This window comes from Rana temporaria, chromosome 2, assembly GCF_905171775.1.
Source record: "Rana temporaria chromosome 2, aRanTem1.1, whole genome shotgun sequence".
Classification (NCBI taxonomy): Eukaryota; Metazoa; Chordata; class Amphibia; order Anura; family Ranidae; genus Rana; species Rana temporaria.
Genome location: NC_053490.1, coordinates 450,042,305 through 450,061,930, shown reverse-complemented (window position 1 = coordinate 450,061,930; position 19,626 = coordinate 450,042,305). Strand labels below are relative to the sequence as shown.

General features: G+C 42.4%; 1 protein-coding gene across 1 annotated transcript in view; it reads left to right on the top strand.

The window, feature by feature from the left end:
• Positions 1-19,626, top strand: part of LOC120927671 (eosinophil peroxidase-like) — a 38,363-nt gene that overhangs the window by 8,465 nt on the left and 10,272 nt on the right. Inside the window, exons 4-8 of the mRNA XM_040338491.1 lie at positions 2,746-2,921; positions 5,160-5,280; positions 11,193-11,322; positions 16,656-16,862; positions 18,225-18,540. Of these exons, the coding sequence (XP_040194425.1) occupies positions 2,746-2,921; positions 5,160-5,280; positions 11,193-11,322; positions 16,656-16,862; positions 18,225-18,540 (950 nt within the window). The remainder of the gene's footprint in view (positions 1-2,745; positions 2,922-5,159; positions 5,281-11,192; positions 11,323-16,655; positions 16,863-18,224; positions 18,541-19,626) is intronic.

The following is a 19,626-nucleotide window of genomic DNA, read 5'->3' as shown; positions in this document are numbered from 1 at the left end:
ATCAGGGACAGTATGTAAAAATCTGTCCCTGAAATGTTCCTTACCGACATCCTTTTTTTCTAAAAATCCAGCAGAAATTGCCGCTCCAGGCAGGTCTTGTTGGGCGCAAATCATCTTCTCAGGAACTGAGGGTGCTAGCAATGCACATGGCAAATAAGAACAAAAGATGATCAGGACAGCCGCACTCCAATCCAATGTAACTTTGAGGTAAAAAACTGGAAACAGGCACTACAAATCACAGTAACGGAACCTAGGAAAATCAGCTATGAGCAAACACTGAAGTTAGTGTGAAACGCGTCAGCGTGTCCTAGGTTCCGTTGCTGTGATTTGTAGTGCCTGTTTCCAGTTTTTTACATTAAAGTTACATTGGATTGGAGTGCGGCTGTCCTGATCATCTTTTGTTCTTATAATCTCCTATTGCCCGGGGGCCCCATAATCTAATATTGCCCGAGGGCCCCATGAGTTGTCAGTCCGCCCCTGTCAGTTGCTCTCCATTTTTGGCACTGTGCCGAAATTAGAGCCATTAGAGGCCGATCTCCTGACTGCCTATAGATTTACTACTGCTTAAGGGCTCTGGGCTTCAGCAAAATGGTGGCCTCCAGCAAGAAGGAACAGGAGCAATATTGGAGGCAATTTACAGGACACACTCATTTTTGTAGCATAATTACTATTGTGGAATGTATGCTCCTTGCTAAAAAAAAAACATTATTTTATATCAAGTTGTTACGGGTAAAGTTCCACTTTAAGACTGCCTATTAATGTACTCTATATCTAAAGCTACAACTTTTTCACTTTGGATAGAGCAGAGATATTTGGCACTTGGCTGCAGCTCATTCCCACTGACTTCAATGCATTACCACCACAAAATGAAGGGCCACCGCAATGTGTCCTCCTCCCACTGGCCACAATATAAATTTGGAGGTTGGACTCGGAAGCCAACCTCTCCCACCCCCTATAACCTTACAAGTACAACTAGATGGGATGGCAAAATCTTTATTTTTTTCTATTTTTGGATACAATAAAGAGGGATTAGAACATCTGTCAGGTATTTATTCCTGTCTGTGTCCCTGTTAGGGAGAGTCTCCCTCTCTGTTTGTCCCGTTTACCATTATCTCTAAAAATCTCACATTTTGGGTTGTTTCTAAAACAGGAATAGAGGAAAAATGGGGTGACTAGTTACAATGACCCTAGTGACAACCAGGGATTGTCTGACTTTGAAGGGATTTCGGTTTGAGACAGGAAGGGAAGGAAAATCTCCACAATGGGACACAAATGGCAAAACAATTGACAGTGTTATAATCCTCTTACTCTATCCAAAATGAAAATAGATCAAAAGGTAAGCTCATTAAAGTGGGGGTTCACCCTAAAAACAATTTTCTAACATTAAATTGAGCTCAGTCTCGACATTGACAGTATGCCGATTTTTTCGAGTCGGCACTATACGGCGCCTGCGCACCGACGTTCGGCTTCTTTCGGCAACTCGTGACGCTCCTTATGCGTCAGGGTGGGTAGTTTTTGTCATCACGTCAATCACTAACTGCTGCATAGGAACGCCCACTCCCGTGGGATTCACTACCCGGAAGCCGGCTAAGAAAATAGCTATACGAGGTATGTACAGCAAAAAAAAAAAAAAAAAATCGGCATACTGTCAGTGTCGAGACTGAGCTCAATGTAATGTTAGAAATTACAATTAATATGTCTTCAACAGAGGAGGGCATAAGAGACTTTATAGTTCAAGCAAAATGTAGCACCCCCTGTTTTCTGTGGGCTGTGGAATGGTGGAGTATGGTAACACTACATGTAATAATAACAATGTAATATGGTGGGTGACAACATGGTTGGAGCCAATTACAAATGGTACCAAATATAATTGTTCCTATGGCACAATGGGCCAAATCCTCAAAAGGGATACGCAGGCGGAACTGCTGTTCAGCCTGCGTATCCCTGTGCCTATCTTTGGAACTGATCCTCAGAAGCAGTTTTCCAAATATAGGCAGAAGATCTGACATCTGTAAGACACTTACACTGTCAGATCTTAGGATGCAGTACCGCATCCGCCGCTGGGGGCATTTCGCATTGAAATGCCGCTTTGCGTATGCAAATGAGGACTTACGGAGATCCACAAAGCTTTTCAGCTTTGTTTTTTCTGCGTAAGTTTACGTTTGCATACGTAAAATTAGGGCTGCTTTTACAAGGTGTAAACTGGTTACACCTTGTAAAAACAGACCTTTTTTTCGATCGCCGCGATTTTTTTAAAATTTTGAATTTTATTTTTCGGCGCGTAACTTTTTTTTTACCCGACGCAACTTTATTGTCCCGTCGCAATCCACAAAGCCCGGCGTAACGTAATTTCGCGCGCTGCCCGTCGGGAAAATGACGTCACGAGCATGCGCAGTACGGCCGGCGCGGGAGCGCGCCTCATTTAAATTGTCATCGCCCCCTGGATAACAGGACCGCCTTGCGCCGGGAGAATTTAGGTTACACTGCGTGAAATTTCTAGGTAAGTGCTTTGTGGATCGGGCACTTAGGTAGAAATTTCCCGCCAGTGTAACTTAAATGAGAAAAATTAAGTTAGGCTACGTTTTTGAGGATTTGGCCCAATGTTTCTAAATATGATCCAAAAATATTACCAAACAGCGCTATACTGTATAAACTCAGGCATGTGCTACCATTTTCAACAACTGTTGTCAATGAATTGCATTGTGAAATAACAGCAAACTGTATTATTTTTTCTCTTCTGCTAAGCTTGAAAGAACGTTTGAGAACAAAGGATGTGGGTGCTCGTGAGCTCATGGCCTACTTCAAGCAGCCTGTAGCAACGAGCAGGAACTATATTCGTGCAGCTGATTACATGGGTACAACTCTGCAGCTCCTGGCGGAAAAATTCAAATATGTTAGCAACAGGCCTTTCAATATCTCAGGTACATAAATAGTTCATAATAGTGGTAAAGTTTATGTTCAGCCTAATTATATATATTTTTTTGGATAGCGTAGAGAAGGACTAGAATGCATTTCAGGACTCCCTTGGAAAGATTTACCCATACTTCCTGTTTTTAGTGATAACGGTTTCAAAACATCTGGAACCCTGTCAGATTTTTACTTCTGTCGGTGCCCCGTGGCAGTTTTTACCTTGATTCCTTCCTGGTAACTGTGACAAAAAGTGAGAGCTAATCTCTCAAATTTCTGGATAGCAGTAAAAATCTGACAGGGAAAAAAAAGTTTTCACTTGACATACATAAGTCTATTTTTTTTAAATAGCAAACATTTTATACTTACCTGCCCTGTGCAGTGGTTTTGCACAGAGCAACCTAGATCCTCCTCTTTTTGGGTCCCACACTGGCGCTCCTGGCTCCTCCCTCTTGCCCGGTGCCCCCACAGCAAACAGCTCTCTGTGTGTCCATTCACACACAGAGCAGTGGCTCGGCCCCCTCCATCTCCTGATTGGCTCACTGGCTGTGAATGACAGCAGTGGGAGCCAATGGCTCCTGCTGCTGCCAAAAGCTAATCAGGAGTGTGAGTCCTCGGAGAGGCAAGGCTCTTGTGGACATCGCTGGATTGAGAGGGGGCTCGGGTAAGAATTAGGGGGGCTGCTGCACAGAGAAGGTTTAGAATGCATGGAAATAAAAAACCTTTTGCCTTTACAACAACTTTAAAGAAAATATAAGAAGTTTACTCAAAAAAGCCCTATTGTAAAGAAGTTGGTAACTGACTAAGGTTGGTTAGGTGAGATTTCTCTGTAACTTCCCCTTCTGGTAAAGGTTGTTACCAAGATATTGATCTCTAACTTTTCCTCACTTTATCCTGAAGGGGAAACTCTTATTCAGGAGTAGGACTATCAATTTGTCAAATTTCCCATTCAAGGCAAAGTAATAGGTTCTCTTTATAGCCCACTTCCTGAGCTTCTAATACTTACCTTTCCTGTGCTCCCCTGCCTCCCCTTTTGTGCCCTGCAGCCCCGGGTAGAAGACCCTGTGTAAACTAAGTAGCTCTTTGGCACCCCCTGGTGTGTAAGATCTATAGCTCAGCAATCAGCAAAGCTCACAATCACTGCAGGTTGGAGAACTCCAGCTCTGACTGAGCCAGGGGGTGTGTTGGACCTCTGCAGAGAGATTACTGCTTCCACACAAAACTTGACACATGACTTTCTAATCCAGATTTAAAAAAGGATTTGTTTTAATGCACCTAATTTAAACTGAAATTTTTAGCTGGGTTTTAGGCAAATTGAAGACACATTGGGGAAATTCATAAAGGGTGTCGTATAGAATTCCGTTGAGTCACCACACTGAAATTGTTGGTGCTTGTGGCCATTTAACGTACCTTTTAAGCCACGTACACACGATCGGATATCTGATGGAATCTAATCCGATTGATTTTTTCGTCGGATAACTGATGAAGCTGGCTTTCATCAGTCTTGTCTACACACCATCAGTCAAAAATCCAACCGTGCCAAAACGCGATAAAGTAAAACACTACGACGTGCTGAGAAAAATGAAGTTCAATACTTCCAAGCTTGCGTTGACTTGATTCTGAGCATTTCTGTGGATTTTTGTCTGATGGACTTCCACACAGACGATCCTTTCTTTCTATCATTTTTTTTATCCATAGGAAAAATGTAAAACATGTTCTATTTTTTTCACCGATGGAAAAAAGACCGATGGGGCCCATACGCGATCGGTTTGTCCAATGAAAACAGTCCATCGGTCTGTTTTCAACGGACAAACCGATCGTGTGTACAAGTCTTTAGAGCAGGGTTCTCAAACTGGTGGCCCTTCAGCTGTTGAGAAACTACAACTCCCATGAGGCATTGCAAGGCTGACAGTTACAAGCATGACTCCCACAGGCAAAGGCATGATGGGACTTGTAGTTTCGCAACAGCTGGAGGTCCACCTGTTTGAGACCCCTGTTTTAGAGGTACATGAATTAATTTGTGCCATACTAGACACTCCTTCTGTGCACTCCGTCCCACCTCAGCCACTGCACAGATCACACTGACTTAGACTGAATATTTAGTTTAATAGTAGCTTTCAAAGTAGAGGTTTACCGTTTGCCCTGCACATATGATACATAGGTGATGTACGACATTAGGTTGCCTTTTGTACAGAAACAATTAGGCTGTATTTCTTGTTTTAAATGTATCTTCATAATCCTTTTTCCTTTAGATATATTAACAAAGCACCAGTTGGATTCAATCTTTAAGATTTCAGGTTGTGAAGCTCAGTACCGCCCCATGGCTTGTCAGGACAGTCCATATCGCACCATTACTGGCACATGTAATAACAGGTAAGAGAAACAGAGCCAATATGTAAGAAAGGAGTTATTATGTATTATGAAAAACAAATGGTACATGTAAAGGGATAAGGCTAAGAATAACTACAATAGCCGTAAATCTTCCCCTATTTCTAAAATATAAATATAGAAAGGCTTGTGTTTCTTCTATTGTTGTTGTTCTGATTCAAGTACAGTACTGTAATAGAACTCCGTCACTCGTTTAATTTCCTATTAGAAAGAGTGGAGCATTCAGTAGGTGGGACATGACTACACAGAGAAATAGTAATATTGGCCATAGATAGGATGTGAGAGTAGGGTCTCCAAATGGAGATAAGAAGAGAGGGCCGCACATCCAGGGGTTCCAATTTCCTTTATTCAAATTACCATAATGACATTAGGGACACCAGCAAGTCACGTAGACGTGTTTCACACATACATCTTGTGCTTAATCATTAATGTAATGGTAATGATTAAGCACAAGATTTGTTTGAAACGCGTCTATGTGACTTTCTGGTGCCCCTGGTGTCATTATAGTGATTTGAATAAAGGCACACATTATACATACCTGGAGCAGCGGGTTCTTCCTTTTCCTAGGGTCTCCAAATGGCAGGTCTCACAATTAGAATTACATAACGAATGAATAAAAGCTGATCAAATTGACAGACCCATCAGAAAACACAGAGCTTGGATTGGAACTTTAGTACAGTAATACTGTAAACATAATGCTGGCAATGGTGAGAATAGGTAATGTTAATACTGTACTTTGTTCCTTCAGTTAAGGGTTATAATGTATGTTTTATTAAAACATCGTATTTAAAGCTGAACCCCAGGCACCCCATTACCAGCATTACAGTATGTTTATTACTAAAGTATTGGTATGTCGTAAAAGTTCTCTGTCTACTATAGGTTCTGTCATAACCATTCATCTATGTAATTGTAAGTTCTGAGACCTGACTAGGGTCTCTGGCCCCAATCCCAATTAGGACATTATCTGAAGTTTGCATTTGCTTGCATGGATATTCTCCAGGTGGCCTGGTTTCCTCCCACACTCCAAAAACATCACCAGGCTTGGCAAACATCACATTACTGTCAATAAACCATTCTGTGTATAATACAAATGTCCTGCTTGCCGCCATGCCTGCTAGCGCCCTCTGGCTGGGTCATCATTGTGGCTGTCATTGAGTTTTTGTTGGTATAGTGTGTTGTGTACATGTAGATCCCCAGCTCTGGGACCATCACCAAGAACCAAGCTGCTAGCAGAGTAGAGTGACAGTTATCTTTACTCTTCTAGTCATTGGTTCTAAGTACATTGACATAAAATGGGTAAACTGTCTGTTTCAGCCCCATAGTGCCTTGAATGATTACAACATCTGATCTTGGTAGTGAAACAAGAAAGGCAACAAAGGATGGTTGGCCTAGGGGGGGCAGGAAGTGCAATTGGGAAATTCTAACACTTCTCTCATACATGTAAAAATCTGTGTTTTTTTGCTAGAAAATTACTTAGAACCCCCAAACTCTAAATATTTTTTTAGCAGAGGATTTAGAGAATAAAATAACGGTCATTGCAATTTTTATGTTACACTGTTTTTACGCAGCGATTTTTCAAACACAATTTTTTTTTGTCAAAAATACAATTTAATGATTTAATGAAAACTAAAACACAATAAATAAGTACATTTTTTAATAAAATATGTAAGATGATGTTACGCCGAGTAAAAAGATACCCAACGCGTCATGCTTTAAAATTGCGCACGCTCATGGAATGGGACCAAACTATGGTACTTAAAAATCTCCATAGGCAACACTTTAGAAAATTCTAGTTACCAGTTACAGAGGAGGTCTAGTGCTAGAATTATTGCTCTTGCTCTGACGTTCATCGCAATACCACGCGTGTGGTTTGAACATTGTTTACATATGTGGGCGTGACCTTCGTATGCTTTCACCACTGCGCACGAGTACAGGTGGACAGGGGGCGCTTTACATTTTTTTTAACTAGTATTTCATTTATTCCATTTTATTATTTTTACACTGTTACTTTAATTTTTTTTGTATCACTTTTATTGCTTTCGCAAGAAATGTAAACACCCCTTGTGATAGCAATACAGCATGACAGGTCCTCTTTATGGAGAGATCTGGGGTCTATAAGACCCCAAATCTCTAATACCTTTAAAAGCAACAGATAAAGCAACAGATAAAAAAAATGTTGATACGTTGCTTTAAAAAAAAACACTAATCAGGCTGCATTGATGGGCACTGACCATTATTTAGCTTCAAAGTGGTTTATTTAAAAAAAAAAATTAAAATGTTTTCCCGAAACTCTCCTCTTAAATTGAAGGAGCGTATTATACGCCTGTGCATGTTATACGCCAATAAATACGGTACATCTTCATAAAATTTCCACAACACCAGTCACCACCATTAGGCATTATTCACATGTGTGATGCTCTCTGAAGAGCCATCCATACCTAGTTCATGCTTCATAAAGCATTTGAAAGGCAGTAAGAAGGCGTTTTATCACCTCCTCACCACCTGCTTTAAACCCTTGAACCCCACACAAACTCCACCATTCACTCAAATGGGTCGCGATTGGAGAGCGTACATGGGGTATAATTCCTGCCACAGCTGCAAATCAAAGCATCGCAGCTAAAGAGGGTAGCAGTTGAGGGGCAGTACAACGAGCCCTAATAGTGTAACCAGTCACAATTCTCCAAACCCCACCAAACCAGCCACAGTGTAGCCAGACTAATGTAAGTAGAATTGGTGTTCCTGACTGCCACCACACCAGACCAGTGAAGCAAGCAACAGTTTTCCTGATAACCGCGACACAAGTTTCAGTGTCACCAGACCAGTGTATGCCAGAAACAGTATTTCTTATCATAACCACAGCAATCACAGAGTTACCATACCAGTGTAAGCAAGAAAGGGTGTCCCCGATTGTTTCAACATCAGTCTCAGGATCACCAGCAGATGTAAGTCAGCAGCAGTGTTCCTGATTACCGCCACACCGGTCCCCAGTCTGTGTCACCAGGCTAGTGTAAGCCAGTAACAGTGTTCCTGATCATCGCTACACAAATCCCACTGTCACCACCAGACCAGTGAAGCCAGCAACAGTGTTTCTGATAACTGGCACACCAGTGCATTGTTGCCCCTTGATTGTTGCCTGTACTAACCTTAGCCTTTTTATTGACCACATTTTTGCCTGTTGCCTAGACTGATTTTTTTGCCTGCTTGCTAACCATGTCTCTGCCTGTGGCCCGAACTGATCCATCTGCATATCCCATTGACTATGTTCCTGTGAGACACCAGTCTGAGCCATTCTCTGTGGACAACTGTTCTCCAGGAACCACAGGAACTCCTGTACTTTTATGGGCACTGAACATGGCATTTCAGGGGGCAGCCACGTAACAGTAGGCTAGGCTTTCTTGGCTTATAGGAACTGGGATTGCTATATGTGTGGCTATACTAAGCTATATTCCCTGATCACCCATACAGAGGCAACCATTACAGTACATTTGTATCACACACATCAACCAATTGTGTCAAAACCAAAGATACAAGGTGGTTCATTTACTAAAACTTGAGAGTGCAAAATCTGATGCAGCTATGTGTGTTAGCCAATCAGCTTCTAACTTCAGCTTGTTCAATTAAGCTTTGACAAAAAAACCTGGAAGCGAATTGCAGAGCTCCATCAGATTTTGCAGTCTCAAGTTTTACTAAATAACCCCAATGTCCGGTACATATTCAGTGCAGACAGTGAAAAACTCTCACTTATGTGGTATCGCAATACTCCGGAGGTGTAAAAGATTTTGTTTTAGGTTTTAATCCTAAGTATGCTTATGCTGTATGTGGGAAATATCTTAATAAACCGACATCTTTGTGTAAAAAAATAAATAAAATCTTTCCTCATTTTCCAAAACCTTGTGGCAAAAAAAAGACTCACCATGCCTCATAGAAAATACAGTGGGGTGTTTGATTTCCAAAATGTGGTTATTGTGTGGGTATTTCCACTGTCTTGGTTCTCCAGGGCATCCAAACATGTGATAGGTAGTCAGGAAATTACATGCATAATTTATGCCCCTGGACTTGCTGAAAGTGCTCCTTGGATTTTAGGTCCCTCTATGTGGCTAGGCTGTGAAAAAGTCTCATACATGTGACATTTCCATGCTTGGGAGGAGTAGCAGAATGTGTTTTAGAGTGTAATTTTAATTATGTGTGTTAGAAATATCTTATTAATTGACAACTTTGTCTCAAAAATTTAATTTTCAAAACACTCACTATGCCTTTTAGAAATACCTTGGAGTGTTTTGCTTTCCAAAATGTGGCCATTTTTCCACTGTCCTGGTGCTCCAGGGCCTCCTAAAATGTGATAGGTAGTTAAAAAGTAGATATGTAATTTATGCCCCTGGAAAGCCTGAAGTTGCTCCTTGCATTTTGAACCCCTCTATGCATCTAGGCTGTGAAAAAGTCTCACATGTGGTATCCCCATACTCAGGAGGCATAACAGAATGTGTTTTGAGGTGTAGTTGTAAGTATGCCTATGCTCTGTTTGAGAAATAACTTAAAATTACAAACTTTGTGAAAAAAAAAAAATACAACTTCAGAAAACTCACCATGCCTCTTATGCTGTATACACACGATCGGTTCATCAGATGAAAACGGTCTTATGGATTTTTTCATCAGATATCCGATGAAGCTGACTTTCATCAGTCTTGCCTACACACCATCAGTTAAAAAAACGATCGCGTCAGAACTCGGTGACGTAAAACACAACGACGTGCTGAGAAAAAAGAAGTTCAATGCTTCCGAGCTTGATTCTGAGCATGCGTGTATTTTTAACCGATGGACGTGCCCAAAGACGATCGTTTTTTTCTATCGTTTTTTTAACCATCATCTTAGATAGTTTAAAACAAGTTCCTAGTTTTTTCACCGATGGATAAAAAACCGATGGGGCCCACACACGATCGGTTCGTCTGATGAAAACGGTCCATCAGACCGTTTTCATCAGACGAACTGATCGTGTGTAAGCGGCATTACTAAATGCCTTGGACTTTCTACTTTTAAAAAAGTTTATTTTGGAGGGGGTAGGGGAAGCAGGTATTTGTATTGTCCTGGCATTTTAGGGCCTCAAGAAATTAGAAAGGCAGCCAGTACATAAGAACTGATCAATTTTCAAATATATATTATAGTTTAGAGCAGGGGTCTCCAAACTTTTCAAACAAAGGGCCAGTTTATTGTCCTTCAGACTTTAGGAGGGCTGGATTGTGGCTAGCGGGGGTAGAAATGTTCAGGGCCCGGCATCAGTAAGAATAAATATGGCCACCTATTGGTGGTCAATAGGAGGAGTAGTGCCCCTCTTAGTAGGAGGAATAGTATCCCATCATTGGTATCAGTGGAAGAAATAGTGCCCCATTGTTGGTGTCAGTGGGAGGAATAGTGCTTAAGGGGTGGATAAAGGCTAGCAAAGGGCCACATCTGGCCCTTGGGCCACAGTTCGGAGACCCCTGGTTTAGAAGGTCTATATCTTTCACACAGATTAAATAGTGTGGCAGAATACATTTGACCTAAATTTATGAGGAAAGATTATTTATTTGCAAAAATGTTGTAACAGAAACTAAGAAATTTTTTTTGGTCCTTTTTTTTATATATATAGTAAAAATAAAAACCCAGTGTTGATTAAATAACACCAAAAGAAAGCTGCATTTGTCTGAAAAAATGATAATTTATTTTGGGCACAGTGTTGTATGCCAGAGTAATTGTCATTCAAAACGTGACAGTGCTAACATCTGAAAAATGCCCTTGTCAGGAAGGAGTTAAAAGTGTCTGATCTTGAGTTGGTTAAAAAGGGAATTTCTTTGTGTGATGAGTAATGACAGTTGATAACAAGTACTTCTCAGACAAAAGTAAAATGTTGTCAATATTTGCAGGAGAAATCCCACTCTTGGTGCTTCCAACACAGGCTTTACACGTTTACTACCTGCTGAGTATGAAGATGGCCTGTACCTTCCCCGTGGCTGGACCGAAAACCGTCCAATCAATGGATTTCCTTTGCCTTTGGTAAGATAATTCTGATTGGTTACATTTATTTATAATTGGTATTATATTAATGAATTCACTGCCCATGCTTTGACACCTTGTAAAAGGTACACTGAGCAGAAATATGAAACACTGTGTCCAATTAAAAAAATAAAAATAATTGGAACAAAAGTGGAGCAAGTCATTAACCACTTCCATACCAGGTACTTACGCAGCTTCCCGCCCAAGCCAATTTTCAGCTTTCAGCACTGTCGCACTTTGAATGGCAATTGCGCGGTCATGCTACACTGTACCCAAACAAAATTGGCGTCCTTTTTTCCCCACAAATAGAGCTTTCTTTTGGTGGTATTCGATCACCTCTGCGATTTTTTTTTTTTGCGCAACAACTAAAAAAAGGCTGAAAATTTGGAAAAAAAAATACGTTTTTATTTTTTTCTGTTAATTTTTTTGTAAATAAGTTTTCTCTTTCAATTACGGGCACTGATATGGCGGCACTAATGGGCACCGATGAGATGGCACTGATGGACATCGATGAGGTAGTACTGACGGGCACAGATGAGGTGGCACTGATTGGCGGCGCTGGTATGCGACACTGATGGGCACACATAGGCGGCACTGATGGGCACACATAGGCGGCACTGATGTGCACACATAGGCGGCACTGATGGGCACACATAGGCGGCACTGATGGGCACACATAGGCGGCACTGATGGGCACTCATGGGCGGCACTGATGGATACTTATGGGTGGCACAGATGGGCACTGATAGGTGGGCACTGGGCATGGATGGGCACTGTGGGGTGGCACTGATGGACACTGGGGTGGCGCTGATGGACACTGGGGTGGCAGCACTGATTTTTGCCAGGTTGCCAGTCAGTGCCCATTTGTGGGCACTGACTGGCATCTTTTTTTTTTTTTTTTTGCTTTTTTTTTTTTTTTTTTCTGTCATTTTTTTTTTTTTTTTTTTTTCTGTCATTTTTTTTTTTTGCCCACCCTGGTGCTCCAGGGTGGGCATCCCTGGTGGTCCAGTGTGGCGATCCGAGGGGGGGCTGCGCTGATAAACAATCAGCGCTAACCCCCCCTGTCAGGAGAGCCGCCGATCGGCTATCCTCTACTCGCGTCTGTCAGACGCGAGTGAGGAAGAGCCATCGACGGCTCTTCCTGTTTACATCGTGATCAGCCGTGGTTGGACACGGCTGATCACGTGGTAAAGAGTCTCCGCCGGAGGCTCTTTACCGAGATCGGAGATGCAGGGTGTCAGACTGACACCCCGCATCACCGATCGCCGCGATGCGCGCCCCCACGGGCGCGCGCGGCATGAAATCCTGCAGGACGTTCTAGAACGTCCTGTCAGGATTTCATAACCACTTCCCGGACGTAAATCGGCCATAGGCCGGGCGGGAAGTGGTTAAAGTAGTTGTAACCCTAAAATAAAAAAATAAAAATGATCTTGTTCCTTTAAAGCACAATATACAGCATAGTGCTTGTGCAGTGTCATTTGTCCCATTCTATGCGGTAAAATACCTGATTGACCATTATCATCTGATCCATAATATAGTGGTCAGTTTTTGTGCCTCCGCCATTGTACAGTCTCTCCCGCTCCCCTTCTCCCCCTCCCTCCCTGTCTGTCAGCTATTGACTCAGTGATGTGAGAACTGATCTGCTCCCTGCCCCTCCCCTCCTGTTGCTATTCCATGTAAAGTCACTGTGCATAATTACTAGAGTCCCCTCTGTTATAGCCAGCAATATTGCACAGTGTATGTGTTTTTTATTTATTTTGCTGCTCAATATCTTATTTCTCAGTGCTGCTGTGCGGTCACGTGACCTCTCGCCGCTCTCCTCCTCTCCTCTCGGCTGAAGTCAGAGGCGAGATCTCAGCCCCTACTGCTGTAGTCCTCAGAATGAGGAAGGAGAGTGGTGGGAGGTCATGTGACCACACAGTAGCACTTAGAAATAAGGTATTAAGCTGCATAATAAAAAAAAAACCAAGTGTGAAAAGTTTGTTGTCTGGGGGACCCACGGCCGGGGAGCACCAATGTTTCAAACCCCTTCCATAGACTCCCATGTTAAACGGTAATTTCTCCAGTGATTTTGGGAACCCGGTACTGGCCGGTCGTAGATCTTCTGGACCCAGAACTTGGCACACATATAGCCCCCTTTCTTCTCTATAAGTGTGCAAAGTTTGTTGTCTGGGGGACCTACGGCTGGGAAGCACAGATTTTTCAAAGCCGGGCATCCCTTCCATAGACTTCCATGTTAAACGTCAGTCTAGTCATGGACACAGTGAGGCATGGACACAGTGAGGCATGGACACAGTGAGGCATGTACATGGACACAGTGAGGCATGGACACAGTGAGGCATGCACATGGACACAGTGAGGCAAAGTGAGGCACAGTGAGGCATGCAGATGGACACCCTAGGCTTATACTCAAGTCAACACGTTTTCCTATTTTTTTATGGTAAAATTAGGTGCCTCGGCTTATATTCGGGTCAGCTTATACTCGAGTATATACGGTACTAGCAGTTCAGTAAGAATGTATGAATATCCCCTAACTGTACACTTTTACAATTGGCTAGCCAACCAAAGACCAAAACATCATCAATAAATACTGATGTCTCCATATTAATAAAGTGTACACTGACTTTATGGGAAAAATAAATCGTATAATATTATAAATAGTTCCTTCACTCAAAACTCATATCTCAGTGCTTAGTGTGCACTGATGATTTAAACTACCTAATGTTTTCTTATGCTGCATCTAGAAGACTCCAGAGGTGAGATCTCTGCACCTGAGTTACCAGGACTGCACACCTGCTATGACCCTTACAGTAGGGCAGGAACAGAGCCACAGATTATAACTGGAGGATCTCACCATTAAATTCCCTTTTAGAGATCAAAAGAAAGTTGGCATTCAGCTCAGCGTGATCCACCTACAGTGCCTTAAAAAATATCCCTTGAAAATGTCAACATTTTGTCATGTTTTGAGAACCTTAGTGAACAAACATCATCATAAAGGCCAGGGAACACACCAGACAGATCAGAATAAAATTGCAGAGAAATTTAAAGCAGGGTTAGGTTATGAAAAAATATTCCAAGCTTTGAAATTCTCACGGAGCACTGTTTAGTCCATCATCAAATTTTTTTAAATGTATGGTACAACTGCAAACCTACCAAAACATGACCATCCACCTAAACGGACAGGCTGGACAAGGAAAGCATTAATCAGAGAAGCAGCCAAGAGGCCCATGGTAACTCTAGAGGAGCTGCAGAGATTCACAGCTCAGGTGGGAGAATCTGTCCACAGGACAACTATAATGCCGCGTACACACGACTGTTTTTCGGGTTCTAAAAAATTATGTTTTATGTCATGTCATTAAAAACGATTGTGTATGGGCTCCAGAGCATTTTTCACCATCTAAAAAATGGGCAAATTTTTTTCCGAACATGCTCTATTTTTTCACGACGTTTTTAACGTTGTCGTTTTTCGGATTGTAAAAAATAGTCGTGTGTGGGCTTTAACGACGTGAAAAAACTGTGCATGCTCAGAAGCAAGTTATGAGACGGTAGTGCTCGTTCTGCGCTCGTTCTGGTAAAACTAGCGTTCGTAATGAGTAAGCACATTCATCACGCTGTAACAGACTAAAAAGCGTGAATCGTCTTTTACTAACACAAAATAAGCTAAAGCAGCCCAAAGGGTGGCGTCATCCGAATGGAACTTCCCCTTTATAGTGCCATTGTACGTGTTGTACGTCACCGCGCTTTGCTAGAGCATTTTTTTTTTCACAATCGTGTGTAGGCAAGGCCGTTTTAATGATCGGGTTGAAAAAAACGTCGTTTTTTTAGACCCTTAAAGTAAGCTTGCCCCTATCAGCCGAGCCGTTCTGGCTGGGGGTTAGTCAGCGTGCTCGCCCCCTGTGTTCACAGTGTCTCCAGGTAGGGATGTAGTCCCAAGGGAGGGGGCGAGTACGCTGACTAAGCTTACTGAGGAGGAACAGGAAGTGAGAAATTCAGACAAAGAAAAAAAAACATTTAGAAGGGAAATCAAAAGGAAAGGGTAAGTGAACCAACAATGCACTAGCTTAAAGCGGATCTCCACTCTAAAGTGGAGTCCCGCTGATCGGAACCCTCCCCCCCTCCGGTGTCACATTTGACACCTTTCAGGGGGGAGGGGGGTGCAGATACCTGTCTACAGACAGGTATCTGCACCCACTTCCGGCCCTACGATACGGGCAAAGGACGGGTTTTTTCTCCGCTTCCCGTCGCCCCCCCGTTGTATGCTGGGAACACTCGGCTCCCAGCACACAGCGGGAGCCAATCGGCGGGCGCAGCGCGACTCGCGCAGGCGCCGTAGGGAACCAGGCAGTGAAGCCGGAGCGCTTCACTTCCTGGTTCCCTCACCGTGGATGGAGGGGGGAGCAGCAGGGTGATGAGCGATCGGCTCGTCATCTGCTGCGATCACCGCTGGACTCCAGGACAGGTAAGTGTCCTTATATTAAAAGTCAGCAGCTGCAGTATTTGTAGCTGCTTGCTTTTAATATAGTTTTTTAGTGGCACATCCGCTTTAAAGGAACCTATTTAGAAAATAAAAAACAAACCTTTACAACCCCTTTAAAGAAGACCTTAGCACCCTTGTCTATTTTATCCCATCCCATCTATACTGTATAGCTGGGTTATTAGCTAAAATAATATTTAGAAGCCTGGTGATCCAGTGGTGTCCTCTAGCAATCTGCCGTTTCACTGCAACACACCAGGTTGAACCTTTACAACCCCTTTAAGCTAATATTTTTTGAAGTAATTTAATTTCCAATCATTTTTATTATTTTACAAAAACATGTACTACAATTACAAGCTCTCATTTGAGTGTGGCTGTGGATAAGAAATTTCAAATAATATTTGTCAAGTCATCAAATGTACGGAGGAGAATTTTCATGCAAATGTTCATAAATAATCCTATGAATGTTCATTCGAAAATCTACTGATATATGGACAGCTTTACTCTTTAGGTTCTGATTATGCCTATGTAGGTTCTGCAGTGTGTTTACATTTTTGTACATTTAGGTGCCTCATATTTAGCGCAGTTCATTCATTTCAATGAGCTGTCCTACATGTGACAATTGCATAAAAGAAATGATTAAAAAAAAAAAAAAAAAAAATGAGTGCTCTACAACACTTTGCAATAAGTTACCATGCATTGCGGTATGATTTAGCTGGCTGATATGTTTGGGGTGCCATTACCAATGAATGGCACCCTAGCATACATAGCACTTTTTCATGCATGCAATATTGCACACATATCAATTACAAATAAAGTTTTAGTGTAACTTATTTTTCATTGACTAATTTCCACTAAGGCACGTCAAGTATCCAATGAGATTGTCAGATTCAACACACAGGAAATAACTTTGGACAATGACCGCGCTCTCGCCTTTATGCAATGGGGGCAATGGACCGATCACGACCTTGACCTGTCCCCTGAAACCCCGGCAAGATCCACATTCCTGGAAGGGATTGACTGTGACACCAACTGTGCCCGGGAGCCCCCCTGCTTTCCTCTCAAGGTAAACATGTGCTAGAAGAAGATACCCTTGTTACGAGAAGTCTGGGCATTCGATATGTAATTAAAGGATAACTAAACTCAAGAACAAAAATGTAACATTTTGCAGCTTACAATTTCAATGAACATGGTGGCTGCATTTGCTTTTTATTTTAAAGCTAAAACATTTTGGCAAGGACAGAAAATACGTGTTGAACTTGTCAGATATGCAGGGTCCTTGGTACTTCTTGTGAGCTGATCTGACAGCATTAAACTATATTTTTTTGGGCGAAAACTGCTAATCTTATTAACCACCATGTAACAGAAGTTAATAAAGCCAGACCTGATTGAAGCCAGAACTTGGCAGAAAAAATGCCTCTAATGTTGTGTATCTATACACTTTTATGTGTGTATCTACGCCTTATGCGCCTATGGTGTTAAATCATGCATTTCACTGGCCAGAATATTTATTGATTCTTGCCATTGGAATATATTTACGTGCATATGCATGCATTTATGTGTGTTTACATTTTTATATTATGCTCAAAAGTTCCTCAAAGAATGCATCTTTGGTGCATTTTTTTTCCTGTAAACACTCATCATCAAATACGCTTGTAAATGCCTATGTGTGCATGGCCACATAGACTATCACAGAGGTGCATTTACAGGTACAGTGGAACCTCGTTTTAAGAGTGGCTTGGTTTGAGAGCGTTTTGATTTGCGAGCAACTTTTTTTTTTTAATTCTGACTCGGTTCGCTAGTGTTGACTCGCAAGACGAGCAGAATTCAAGCTAAATAGGCCTGCAGTAACTCATTTGGCCTGAGGTGCAGGGGCGCAAAAGCCGAGCAGAGCCGAAAATAGGCCTGCAGTGCCTCATTTGGCCTGAGGTACCGGGGCGCAGGAGCCGAGAAAAGCAGAACATTGGCCTGCAGTACCTCACTTGGCCTGAGGTACGGGGGCGCAGTAAACGAGCCAAAGTGTCCTTGGGCCCTTTCGGCCGTTTTTGGCGCTCTCTGGCACCCCCCACCTCTGGCCGCATTCGGTATTGCATCCCATTGAAGTCAATGCGGAACAAATTATTTTCTCTTTCCATTGACTTTCATGGGAAAACTCACTTTGGATTACGAGCATTCTCCTGGAACATATTATGCTTGTAAGGTTCAACTGTATAAATAAAAAACTAAAGGCTGAACGTCTGTATACAGTAGGTGGCGCTTTTTAGTCTTGTGTGCATGAGCCCTCAACAACTGTAAAGGGTGATACGTGCTCAGTTCTGTAATGGCATCAATTAGATTTATTTTCAGTTTATACTCCTAGGTCAGGGTATATTTTTATAAGCTGGAAAATTATTTGCACATTAGTCGAGTTTGCCTTTTCTGTTTACAGATCCCAGCAAATGACCCTCGCATCACAAATCGCAGTGACTGTCTTCCAATGTTTCGCTCATCCCCTGTGTGTACACCAGGATCCCCAGTTCGAGAGCAGATAAATATACTCACTTCATTCGTTGATGGAAGCCAAGTATATGGTAGCGATGTTGCACTGGGTAATAAACTTCGGAATAACACCAACCAGCTGGGCCTTATGGCCATTAACCAGAATTTCACAGACAATGGCCTTGCATATCTGCCCTTTGAAACTGCTGTGGAAGACTTTTGTGTCTTGACAAACAAATCATCAGGAATTCCCTGCTTTCTGGGAGGTAAGTGATGATGAGCAAAGGTGTTCATCTATCTTCTAGACAAATAATTACTATTAAAATATAATAAATGGTGCTGCGCTGTTTAAACGTGTGCAATAGACCGCTGTAAATATCCTCCAGATAAGGTGGTCCTCCTATACCCTAGGGGCCCTCAATATTTTCTCTCCAGGTCTGTATGGTGGGTGGGTTCTTCTCTATGATGTCAGAATACACTGAACAGCAGCTTGTTCCTTTGACGGAAGTCATTCTAACGATTGACTTCTGATGAATAGGGATGACCACACAAAGATCGAAATTTGTCTGGTTCCTGCTCAGTCAGACAAATTTCAATCTGTTTATGGCCAGCTTAAAGGGGTTGTAAAGGTAAAAAAAATCCTAAAGAGCTTCCTTTAACTTAGTGCAGTCCTCCTTTACTTACCTCATCCTTCGATTTTGCTTTTAAATGTCCTTATTTCTTCTGAGAAATCCTCACTTCCTGTTCTTCTTTCTGTAACTCACCACCGTAATGCGAATTTTTCTCCCTGGTGTGGAGTGTCGTGCTCGCCCCCTCCCCCCTCAAGGGCTTTACAAATCCAACACAAGCTTTGTGATTCATTTGGATAGAGCCAGAAAGGATTGAATTCTCCATCAGATTTCTATCTGTTTCTCGAATGGGTAGATTAACCGCTTGCTGCCTGCCCACAGTATATTTACTGTGGCAGAGCAGCACAGGCAGCCTAAATCATGTACAACATCCAACCTGTTCCAGATTAGAGGCGTGCATGTGTTCGCCCCCCTGCTAACCCGTGCTGTCACTCGCTACAGCGGGATGTTTAATAAATTATGACTGAGACCTGCTGATCGGCTGTAGCCAATCACAGCACAGAGTCCTGTGTTTACAAACACAAAGGGCTCGGTATACAGATCAGCGATCTGGCTGTTTCTTTTCCCTGCAAAGCAGGGGGGAAAAAAGCCAGATCTGTTAGTAAAAGCGGCAAATATTATACTTGTTAGGCACACAGTAACCCCTTGATCGCCCCTTGATGTTAACCCATTCCCAGCCAGTTTAATTAATACAGTTCCAGTTAGTCAGTTAGTGTACCTCCT